General features: G+C 40.5%; 2 protein-coding genes across 4 annotated transcripts in view; one reads left to right on the top strand and one right to left on the bottom strand.

Moving 5' to 3' along the window:
- SERPINB11 (serpin family B member 11) overlaps positions 1–9961 on the bottom strand; it is a 39048-nt gene extending 29087 nt beyond the window's left edge. The window contains exons 1-4 of one of the 3 annotated variants that reach the window (XM_023734014.1): positions 9813–9961; positions 7419–7600; positions 5963–6070; positions 5174–5334 (exon numbers count right to left, since the gene is read on the bottom strand). The gene's annotated coding sequence lies outside the window, so the exon portion shown is untranslated. Of the gene's footprint in view, positions 1–5173; positions 5335–5962; positions 6071–7259; positions 7276–7418; positions 7601–9812 lie in introns of those variants that run through there. The other 2 variants (XM_004379286.2, XM_023734015.1) reach the window with 2 other exon arrangements.
- LOC101355967 (serpin B4) lies at positions 4839–11002 on the top strand. Its single transcript, XM_004379304.3, is given in 7 exon segments — positions 4839–5174; positions 5177–5307; positions 7512–7542; positions 7545–7616; positions 7619–7674; positions 9728–9830; positions 9833–11002. Coding segments are annotated over 7 exon segments (768 nt in total). The 5' UTR covers positions 4839–5098; the 3' UTR covers positions 10132–11002.
- The last annotated feature ends 823 nt before the right edge of the window (positions 11003–11825 follow it).

Below are 11825 nucleotides of genomic sequence, written 5' to 3'. Positions count from 1 at the left end.
GGTTTTAGTCATACTGAACTTTTTGTATAAAAGTTCTGCTTTTTCATCAGAGCGGCAGAGCACTTTGCACTTTTGCTTTGTGCTGCCCAACTCGAGTTGTCTGTTCCTCAATAAAACTCATTCTGTTCCTACTCCAACAGTGTACAAGACTTCTTTGACAGCAAGAGTGGCAGAGGTAGCTAGAAGACAATGTGGAGGGATAGAAACTGAGGGATAGAAAAAGTAGGGAGGAACAAACGCAGAGACAGAGAAGATGTGAGAGGCAAAGGAAAAGAGACAAGAGGCTCCAGAAAGATTCTTGGGGGTGGGGGCCATGCTCCTTGTGGCCCTCAGATTGAGACCAGGTAACTAGTAGACCTGGGAAAATCCTCTGGTCCTCATATTCTTCAGCTGCAAATCAGACAGTTGGATCAAATGATTTTCTCGAGTCCCTTCCCTGTCCTGATCTTCTCGGCATTTCCATCTATGAGGTCTGATGCTGGCAGTGGCCTTAGCCAGCAGACCAACTAAAAATCTTACGCGGCTGTTTGTTTTGCTAAATGTTTACATTGCTTGTAATTTTTCCCTGTTAAGTATATTCTATAATTTAATCTATGCTTGCTGCTTATTTTAATTTTAAGGTCTTTTTTAGTCCTAAGAGTCTATGATTCTGGAACCAAGAGCAATCTGGTTACCTGCTTCTCAGAGCTCACAGTATCAGCCTGAAGCTGCTAGGAAATGAGATATCTGCTACTCACCAGGCAAGAGAGTCTACAAAGTGTTGAATCCTGAGATTCTGTAAATGTCTCAGGTATAAATGTCAGAAACGGGCCTCTTGCCTAACTGGCCACTTCACAGGGAAGAGGCGAGCTAGAATTTTCTCTTCTGATTACACAGCATAATAACAGACATGAGATGACAGCACTTTGAGTTCATGTTTGCTTAACTTGTTTAAAAAAAAGCTTGTAGAATCACATTTGGAGCTTGTTCCTGAAGGCCAAATAGTGCAAACAGGTCTAAGGTTTTGTGATTTATTGTGTTTAAACAAAGGTCCCAGATTTCCTGAGAATCAGTGTTGATCTCTTGCATATGGAGCCTGATGATATTCAATGCTTAGCCTCTCAAATTACTCATTCACATTATTTAATGTGTATTTATTGCCAGATATTATCAAACAAGTGGCTGAGCAAACTTGTGGGTAGACTCAGTCTCGTTTTGCTTTTTACGTTTTACTTTAAACTTTTCTCAGAACCTAGGACCATACTGGCACAGAGTAAGCATCCAAAACATCTTGATTAATTAGTGATGGATGAACAAAGAAATAGTTATTGAACAAGTGATCAAATTGTGATTCTGGTGCAACGACAAGTTCTGTTCCAGATTGGTCTCTATATCCTGTCTTCCCCAAACCTAGGTTGCCTTAACTTCTGGGAGAAATTTATGGAAGAATCCTGGTCCATCACTCTTACTTAGCTAAATGCAAAAGAGATGGACTTCAGCTTATACATATGAGAGCTAGAAGGGAACCCAAAGTTTATTTAAGCCAAACTGCTCGTCTTACAGAAGAGAAAATGGAAGCTTATAATTAACATATTTGTTGGGAGCTGAGCTAGGACTGGTACCAGCCAGTATTCAGTCTCCACATTGGCCACTAGCTCTCTTTACCTTGTGGGCATCTGGCTCCTCCTTTCTTTTAACTGCTGCCTATGTCCAGCCAGGTGCCCTGGTGGCGCTGTGGCTAAGCATTAGGCTGCTAACCAGAAGGTTGGCAATTCGAATCCACCAGTTGCTTCTTGGGAACCCTATGGGACAGTTCTACTCTGTCCTGTAGGGTCACTATGAGTCAGAATTGACTCGACGGCAATGGGTTTGGTTTTTTTTGGTTTTATGTCCAACCAAGCAAGCTCTGAAAGAAATTCGGGGGTGGAGGGATATCCTTATTGCCTTTCTCATTTAAATACATCAGCAAATTAAAAAATTAATAAACTATCTCCTATATTGTTGTGTATTTGATTTTTTTTTTTTTTAAGTGAAGGGAGACTTCCAGTCCAAACAAGATGGCAAGGACTTGTTTCTCCCTGCTTCTCCCTAATGAATACAAATATAAGCTCTGGGAATAACACAAGAGACAAGCAAGAGAGTGGTAATAAAAAGGTGAGCCAGTTTGTGACTTCAGGACTGAAGGAACAACACACATCTATGTACCCCCATCCAACAGAAGAAGGAACCCATACCTGGTGTTTCCTGACCCCCGCAACCTAGCAATAGAAAGCAGCCCAGGTAAGCTCATTCCTCTCTGGGATTGAAGAGGAGGAGTCCCTGGACCACATTAGGTGAGCCACCGGCATGGGGCTCAGCTGGGAGCTGGGCAGGCAATAGATATCAAGGGGAAGTGCTCTCCTCCCCTTTAAGAGACGCCACATGCCAGACAGCAGATGTTCTTTGTCCCTGCAGACCAGAGGCTTTCCCCCGCTAGAGGCACCAAATGACCCTGCCTGGGGAAGCTCCTTTCTCCTCTCAGGTGCACCAGCAGAGACCAGTGGGAGCACCAGTAGCAACAGATCTCAAGCAAACCAAAACAGCACTGCAAACGCTCTGAGAATTAAATTGCCATTGGAACCACAGCCTACAAAAGTAGACCTGCGCCTTCTTGCTATATCTGAACAGAGTGACTGCCTGCTACAATGAAGATTTAGATAAGACTCAGAGTTCTCCTAACATAATAGCCAAAATGTCCAAGACACAATTTTTAAAAATCGTATGTCATACCAAGGACCAGGAAAATCACAATTTGAATGAGAAAAGACAAAATGATCAGTTGAATCAGATGTTGGAATTATCTGACAAGGATTTTAAAGCAGCCAGCATACAAATGTCTTAGCAAGCAATTACCAATTCTCTTGAAACAAATGAAAAAGTAGAAACGTTCAGCAGACAAATATGTCATACAAGACAAAAAGATGGAAATTATAGAACTGAAAACAGGTTAGCAAAAACAAAAACTTGCTGAGTGGGCTCAATAGTAGAGACCAACCTTGGTGTAAATCTAACAATTTATACAAAAACTAAGTCAAAATGGATCACAGACTCACATGTAAAACTATAAAACTTTTAGAAAGAAAAAATAGAAAAAGGTCTTCAAGATTTAGGGCAAGGCAAAGAGGTCTTAGACTTAACACCAGAAGTGTGGTACATAAAAGAAAAACTGGATACATTTACCTCATCAAAATTCAAAGTTTTATTCTGTGAAAGACTCTATGTAGAAAAATTTTTAAAAAGCCACAGCTCAATAAACGTCAACAGTTATTAATCTTATTCTACCTACAGGAACACCATGTGCATGAAGAGAATAAGGCTCCAGCAATAACGGACTTAATGATGGCATGCAGAGAAGATCTCTCTTCTTTTCATTATCTTTTTACAGGCATTTGACTGGTGTCCTGGCCAGAAGTCTGAAGCCGGTGTGCTAAATGGCATGTTGAAGTGACAGGCAAATGTCTGATCCTAGCAGCTCCAATGATTTTATTTTTCTGCTTCATTTTTATAGTTTCTGAAATTAGAAGGCTGCCACTCTAAATGGCCCCTGTTTGTTTCAATTGTTCTTTTATTTGCCAGTATGCTAACTTAGTGAAGTAAATCAGCTGTTCACTAAACTTAACCAACAGGAAACATCAGGAATTGGCTGCAAGGGGGCACAGCAGGTAACAGGGAGGACCCCTAGCAAGGCAAAGCCTTTATGGAAAGATAGGCAATAGATTCCCTTCTCTGCACTTTGCCTGGACACCTCCTCAGTATCTCTTTGAACTTGGAATTAAAGCTGTTGTCCTGGTTATACAGAATCGTTACCAGGGAAATTGGTGGGATGGACGGGCCGTTTCAGAACTTGAAAACTAGCAAATGTAAGTGGTTTGGTTCTCAAAGTGCACCTTAAAGACTATTCAACAGCTAAGAGTAGAAAGACTTCTTGGAGGGGAGTCTGGGGAGGGGTGGAAGAGCTGGGCGAATGACAGGAAGTGGAAATGTAAACTTTATTCTCCTCGGTATTGGCAAGACAACCACAGTGCCTTCTCTATGAGCTATGCTTTATAACACAACTGCTCCTGGTTACAGATCTACAACTTTTTCTACAGCTGCAAAAGGGAGTACAGTAATGAAACAGTAATCACGTCTTTTGTCATAAATATTTCATGCAAATGATGGTGGGGGTTAACCGCATTAAGAAACCAAAGGTTGATTTACTCGAAATACCAACTGCAGTGGCAAGGGAGAGGCAGCAAGAAAGTGAGATATATATTCAGGATCTCAACCCTTCCCCACACACACAGCCTTGCCACCTCCCTGCCCACCTCAGCTTCCTCCAGGAACGCAGGTAAGTGCTTCCAGCTGCCCAGCTTAACAGTATGGATTATTTTTGTAAATAATGACACTGTGTTTTAAATGCTGCATTCATTTCACTCTGTGTTATTGCATTTTATTTATTCTGTCATGGCAAAACTAAAATAGCTTCTTCTTCAGATTTGTCCTTTATCTAGTATATTTATTTCAGAGTAAACAAGTATACTGTTAAGAGCTCAGAGCGAAGCGTGCCTGGTAACCCCAAAGCTTTGATGGAAAAGCAGAGAAGGATGCCGCTTGAGAGCTGGCCGGAGGGAATCCTACGTAAAGCGTTGTCTTGGCATTCATTATAAAGCCTTTTCTACCCAGACGTAGAGCAGCCGGTGACGAAGGAAAGATACTAATGTGATATTACTTTCTTTGACAAGTCATTGCTTTTCTAAAAACAGTAATGTTACTAACCCATTGCCATCGAGTCAGGTCCAATTCATAGTGACCCGATAGGACAGAGTAGAACTGCCCCATAGAGTTTCCAAGGAGTGGCTGGTGGATTCAAACTGCCAACTTTTTGGTTAGCAGCCGTAGCTCTTAACCACTGCACCACCAGGGCTCCAGTGTTACTAAGTCTCCCGGTTATGAAATTAATACCTCTTCATTGTGGAAGTCTTGAAAAGTAAAAACAAAAACTTTCATTGCTGTTAAGTTCCCTACCTGGATATAAGTCATTTTCCTTTAAGAAAAATTCAGTTCAGAATAATGTTCTGTCCGGCAAAGCCATTATAAAATGCATCTGATGTTTTCCCAGGGTTCCAGAGCACCCAAGGGGGCCATGGATTCACTTAGTGAAGCAAATACCCACCTGGGTTTGATCTGTTCCAACAGATGAGAAAGTGAAAGGAGGGCAACATCTTCTTCTCCCTGCTAAGCATATCATCTGCGTTATTCATGGTCTGTTTAGGTGGACGAAACACCACTGCCTTACACATGGAGGAGGTAGGTGTTGGCTTCCTTTAGGGTTACCTGTTGGGATGGGATTTTCTCTGTCTGCTCACCGTTCTGGCTGGCCTGGCACAGGAGGCTGAGCAGACAGGCTCCATGAAGGGGTGAGTGCTGGGTGCTGGGGGAAGGCAATCCTCCCCAAATACTCCACCCCCATCTACTGGCCTAGGTCTGAACTTCCTTAGGAAGCTAAGGTGGCCTCCTACAATTTCCCAACAATTAGAGGTGAGGTTAAAATGTGAAGCCTACTGGTAGAGGCGAGGCATTGACTTAAATAAGTGGGAAACATTATCACATCATCAAATGCTTGCTCAGGAAAAAATGGTGGGAGAGAGGAAGAGAGGGAAAGAAGGAAGGAAGGAAAGAAGGAAGGAAGGGAGGGAGGGAGGCTGGGAGGGAGACAGGAAGGAAGGAACGGAAGAAGGGAGGGAGGAAGGAAGGAAGGAAGGACAGAAGAAAGGAAGGAAGGACAGAAGGAAGGAAGGAAGGACAGAAGGAAGGAAGGGTTCTTTTAAAGTAGCTGGTGAGAAACCAGCTTTCCTGTGTTTTTTGTTTTGTCTTGTTTCCCCAAAGAGAAAACTTTTACACTGAAATTTTTTTGTTGATGATTGTGTGTGTGTGTGTGTATTTTCAAAGAGAAAACTCTTACACTGGAGTTTTTTGTTTGTTTGTGGGGAGTGTTGTATGTTGACCGATCTTTTCTTCCTTTCTTCATGTCCTTCACTTGATGAAGTCACAGAGCACACAACAGCAGGAGCTACAAAAGGGCATGTGAGTCACACAGCAACTAAGTCTAGAAGTAGCCTCGGATATCCAAGGAGGTCAGAGATGAAACTGACGGGAACGTCACAGAAACTGTGAAAATGCCAATTTGTTTTCAGGATACTCTTGAGCAAAAAAGATGGGCTCATACAGTGGTTTCGCATTTCATGTCACGTACAAACAGTTAAGAGATTTCCAAAGCGAAATCAAAGTGATTGCTTAACATTTGCTTAGCAGGTAGAAGGGGGGCTATCTAAAAGCGGGGCTTCTTATTTTTGTTTTATTGAGGGGCAGTCAGCCTTGTGCTTAAGAGCATGGGTTATAGAGCTAGACAGTCTGGGTTCAAATTCCAGCTCTGCTGTTCACTGCTCAGAGTCACAGTGACCTCCTCCCAGAAAACCAGGAGTCAGAAAAGAATCTGCCTCAATGCATACAAATACACGCAAAACGATTTGAGTTCTGAATTTGTCATAGCTGTAAGTCAGGTCAATTATGGGTGAACAATATTTCTACTTGAAACAGTAACAAAGGAAAATTATAGAATGCAATCTACTTGTAAGTAGAGGACTATTGTTAAAAGAAAAATGATCCCTTATTTGAACTCAACTTGAACCCTTCCAAGAAACTGGGAATCTCTGATAAGGACAGTGCTGGGAAGTCACCTACACATTCTAGTCAGCTAAGCTTTTTTTTTTAAATAACCAAACTGGAAAACACCTAACCACAAATGATTAGAAAAGCTCAAACTAACCTATAGGCTGCAGATCTATAAACCAATCCAAACCAACCTTAATAAACCAATCCAAACCAAAGGCCCGTTTTTTGATAGCCCGCCTTCTACCAACTAAGCAAATGTCAACCAACCATCATGACTTCCCCTTTAGAAATTTCCTGTTTGTAGTGTGTATATAAACTGATTAAAATCGTGATCTGGCGAGCTCATCTCTTCCAAGAGGAGACTCCCTGGTTGCAAACAGTTGCTCTTCAATAAACATTATCCACTAAAAATCTAAATTGAATCAAATGTCTTTTCCACACTGCCATCAATAAAAGCTTTTGGACAAAGTTTCACAGTGTGGGTGTAACACTCATTTCAAATCAGCGAGCATTTATTGAGTACCTACCTTATGCTAGGTACTGAATTTATACTAGGGAGATAAATGTAAATAAAATATGGAACTTACACTCAAGGAGTTCACAGTCTGGTAGAAGATAATTATGATCTAGGTTTATGAGTCAAAAATAATTTCATTTTGATAGAATTTTCTTTCCTAAACATTCTCTAAACCAGTGATTCTCTACCAGGGACTATTTTGCCTCAGGGGAACATTTGGCAATCATACCTGGAGAGACATTTTTTGCTGTCACAACTAGTAATGTGGGATGCAGAGGCCAGTAACGCAGAGGCTTTTATTTGTCACATTAATTTGTTGTAGGATACGAGCAAATCCGTGCAGATAATGAAGCAAAGAAGTCCTTCAATTTTGCCTTCCTGGAGGACGTGTAGGCCAAGATGCTGGAAATACTATACAAAGGCAAAGACTTAGCATGTTTGTGCTGCTGCCAAATGAAGTAGACAGTCTGAAAAAGATAAAACTTGTGCCTCCAATTTTTCATTCTGTTGCCCAACTTCCTAATACTACAATGCTTGTGTGAGCTGTTCATCGAAGCAATGCTCACAGCTTGGAAGTGGTAACTGGCAGAGCTCAAATTTAGAATATATTGTTTCTTCTCTGCATATAGCCTGAAGGAGAATTGTTAAGGAGAACCTGGCTCATTGCAAAAAAGTAAATATCATGCAAATGGTTATCACGCTCACCAGCTAACCAAAAGGTTGGCGGTTTGAGTTCACCTGGAGGGACCTTGGAGGAAAGCCCTGGTGATCTACTTCCAAAACATCAGCCATTGAAAACCTTATGGAGCACAGTTCTACTCTGACATAGGCTCACTATGGGTCAGGATCGACTCAACAGCAACTGGTTATCGTAGTCTGATATGGAAGAATACAGAGAAAATTGTAACTTCACAGGCTCCATTTACATCCTGATGAAAACTATGGAATCTCTCCGCAAAATAAAATATACCCATGCATACACACATAAAATTTTTCAACCTTAAGAATCTCTGATATAATTCAGTCCATTCATTTTAAGACAAGGAACCCAAGACAGAGAGTTAGAAAGCATATGGAAAAACTGCAAGTTCACCCACAATCAAAACCAAGCAAAATGAAAATATGAGGGGGAGCCATCTTGCACTAATTAAATCAAGGTGGTTTAGTGGACAGTGGACAAATAGATTTATTTTGAAGGCTTACTATTCAGTTTAGAAGTATTCTGACCTGAGGAACTCAAAAGTCATCCTGAGCCTCATCCCTGGGAGTGAAAAATGGATTAATAAAAGTTTCCTCTAGTGTTGTATCATGATTAAACACAGTGTACAAAAACAATAATAACAGTATCTGGCATATAAAAGACATCCCAGCGATGCTGCTGATGTTGCTTGCAATGAGCCTGCTACACTCATATAGTACTGATAACACTGGAAATTAGAAATCCCTGGGGAAGTAATATGGCAATATGTGTGAAGAGCCATTACAATGTTCATACTCTAGCTCAGTGGTCTCGGTTATCAAACATCAGTAATCCCAGCCCTGACGTTTTAAGCTAAGGTAACATGTCTAAACAAGGCAAAGGTTTTGGACCAAACCCGTTGCCGTCAGGTTAATTCCAACTCATAATGACCCTGTAGGACAGAGAAGAACTGCCCCACAGGATTTCCAAAGCTGTAATCTTTACAGAAGCAGATTGCCACATCTCTCTCCCAGGGAGCGACTGGTGGCTTCGAACCACTGACGTTTCAGTTAGCAGCCAAGTGCTAACCAGGGCTCCAAGGCAGCTCAAAATAATGAAAATTCTGAAACAAGGAACAAAGGTGCATCTTCGTATTACAGTGGTTTAGCACAGGGCCCAGCACAGCAACGTGCTTAATAAATATTAGTTACACAAAGTCATATGCATTGAATAGCAAGTTGATGATATTATTTCATAACAATTTAGAGATGATTGAGAATAATACATAGTAATCTGGGAAAAGTTTACAAATGTGTCAAGCAAAAAAAATGGGACAAAAATAGAGTGTAAATTACAATTGCACTATGTAAAAAAATATGTGCACAGGGACCATAATAAGACGAGGCTACTTAAAAACGACTTGTGCAGTAAGTAGGCTATGGGCATAAGGGATAGTGATATATATGTCATCCTTTACAAACTAATTTAATGTAATGGCTCTGTGTATTAGTTTCCTTTGACTGCCATAACACCATAACAAAGTACCACAAGCGGGTGACTTAAAACAACAGAAATTTATTATCTCACAGTTCTGGGAACTAGACGTCTGAAATCAAGGTGTCAGCAGGGCCATGCTCTCTCTGAAGGCCCTAAGAAGGATTCCTCATTCCTTGCCTCTTCCAGCTTCTGTCGTTCCCGACATTGTGAGTTTTTGCCCACTAGAATAAAATATATCTACTAAACGAACCTTCTACATTTTATATTTATTGTTAAAATAAAAGTTTTCCACCTGATTCAATTCAATGCTGTGTTAGGTGTCCATTGATAATCATGTCGGTTCCTTTTTGCCATTTTTATAGATTGAAGATACACTCATCGCAGAGAAATTACTAGAGTGGATGAGCTCATCGAGTATGCACAGGATAGATGTGGACTTATTCTTACCTCAGTTCAAAGTGAAGGAAGCTATGACCTCAAAGCCATGCTGAGAGCCCTAGGCATGGTGGACACCTTTAGTCCACAGGATGCTGACTTCTTGGGCGTGACCGGGAGCCAATATCTCATGATGTCTAAAGTCCTACACAATTCCTTTGTGGAGGTGAATGAAGATGGGACCCAGGCTGTAGCCGCCAGCACCAGCGTGGAAATTCTTCCAACATCCATACCCATTTATGAAACTTTCTGTTGTGATCACCCTTTCACGTTCTTCATCAAGCAAAAGACCAACAGCATCCTCTTCTTTGGCAGATTATCTTCCCCTTAGGTGCTGCTAGCCTGTCACTACATTTGGAAAAGCTCAGAGTTGTTGCAGTAAAATGACTGCTAGAAATTACAGATTCCCTTTCATTCATTTTCTTTATGTATCTCACAGTCAACACAAAGAATTTAATGGTTGAAATAGCATGTCTGCCTACCTCTCTTTCCAAACATAATTTTTTCCTGTGAAAATTCCCTTTAGGACAAAATGTTCAACTTCAAAAAAAGACAAAGGAATATTTCAACGCTGTATCTTCTAAATTTGAAATATCATTCTGCTTGTGACTCTATAAAAACAAAACAATTCAAATAATACCTGCTCCGTAAACTTATTAACCTAGACACCTACATTTCTTTGAAATTGGGTGATACCTGGAACCTTTATAGTTCTAAAGCTTGTGATTCTATAAAATACATACATCAATAAAACTGATTTCATCAAATTATTTTTTTTCTTTCCTTTTTCTTTTTATTTTCCTCTTTCTTTTAAACAAACTGCAAGTGGCCAACCACACATAGAAAAGGTAACTTGGAAATATATTAACCATACAGAAAGCAAAATTCAAAACAAGGTTAGGAGATAATGAGGCCTGAGAGATAGGCGGGGCCCAGAAAATGAGGGCCTAGTAGCCCAAACTAAGAACTTTTTATTTTATTCAAAAAGTAATAGAAATTCATTATACGTTTTGTTTGTTGTTTGTTGTTTAAAGAGAGGAATCACATGCTCATATCTGCATCTTGAAAATATACATCTGCCTCACTTGGTCTCTATTCACCTGGAGCAATAGAAGAGAAAAGAGAGTCAAGAATAGGAGGAAGATATGGAATGTGTGGCTAATTGCCTCCATGGACAACTGCCTCCTTTAATATGAGACCAGAAGAACTGGATAGTGCCTGGCTACCATTACTGAACATTTTGATCAAAGATTCTATAGAAGAATCCTGATTAAAAGGGGAGACATGCAAAACAGAATTTCAAATTCTCATGGACTCTAGACTTTCTGGAGGCATGGAGGGTGGATGAACGCCTGAAAACTATTGCCCTGATATAATCTTTAAACCTTAAACCAAAAATATCCCCTAAAGTCATCTTAAAACGGAACAATAGCTTAGTTTAACTAGTAAAAAAAAAGTTGCCCTGAGCACTGTGCTCTTTTAAGAACTATCTATATGGAATTAAACTGACAACAGCAAGTTGAAAGATTAAATAGGATCCTCAAGAGGCAGTGAGTTAATGTTGAGGGAAGAACAACTCAGAAAAGGAGGGTGAGAACGGTTGCACAACTTGAAGAGTATAATCAATGTGACTAAAATATACATGTAGAAACTGAATTAGTGCATGTTTTGTTGTGTGTATTCTCAACAATTAAAAAGTAAATAAAATTTAGAAAAATATGTATATATATGTCTGCCTCAAACCAGTAAAACCAGTTGCCATCAAGTCTACTCCAACTCATGGCGACCCCATGTGTGTCAGAGTAGAACTATGCTTAATAAGGTTTTCATGGCTTTGAGCTTTTGAAAGTAGATTGTCGGGCCTTTCTTGTGAGGCACCTTCTAGTAGGTTCGATCTGCCAACTTTTCTGCTAGTAGTCAAGCACTTAATCAGTTGCACCATCCAGGGACACCTATCTCTGCCTAAACCAAAAACCAAACCTGTTGCCATCGAGTTGTTTCCAACTCATAGCGGCCCTATAGGAC

The sequence above is a fragment of the Trichechus manatus genome, unplaced genomic scaffold (genome assembly GCF_000243295.1).
Source record: "Trichechus manatus latirostris isolate Lorelei unplaced genomic scaffold, TriManLat1.0 scaffold00063, whole genome shotgun sequence".
Lineage (NCBI taxonomy): Eukaryota > Metazoa > Chordata > Mammalia > Sirenia > Trichechidae > Trichechus > Trichechus manatus.
This window is presented reverse-complemented; position numbering and strand designations above follow the sequence as displayed.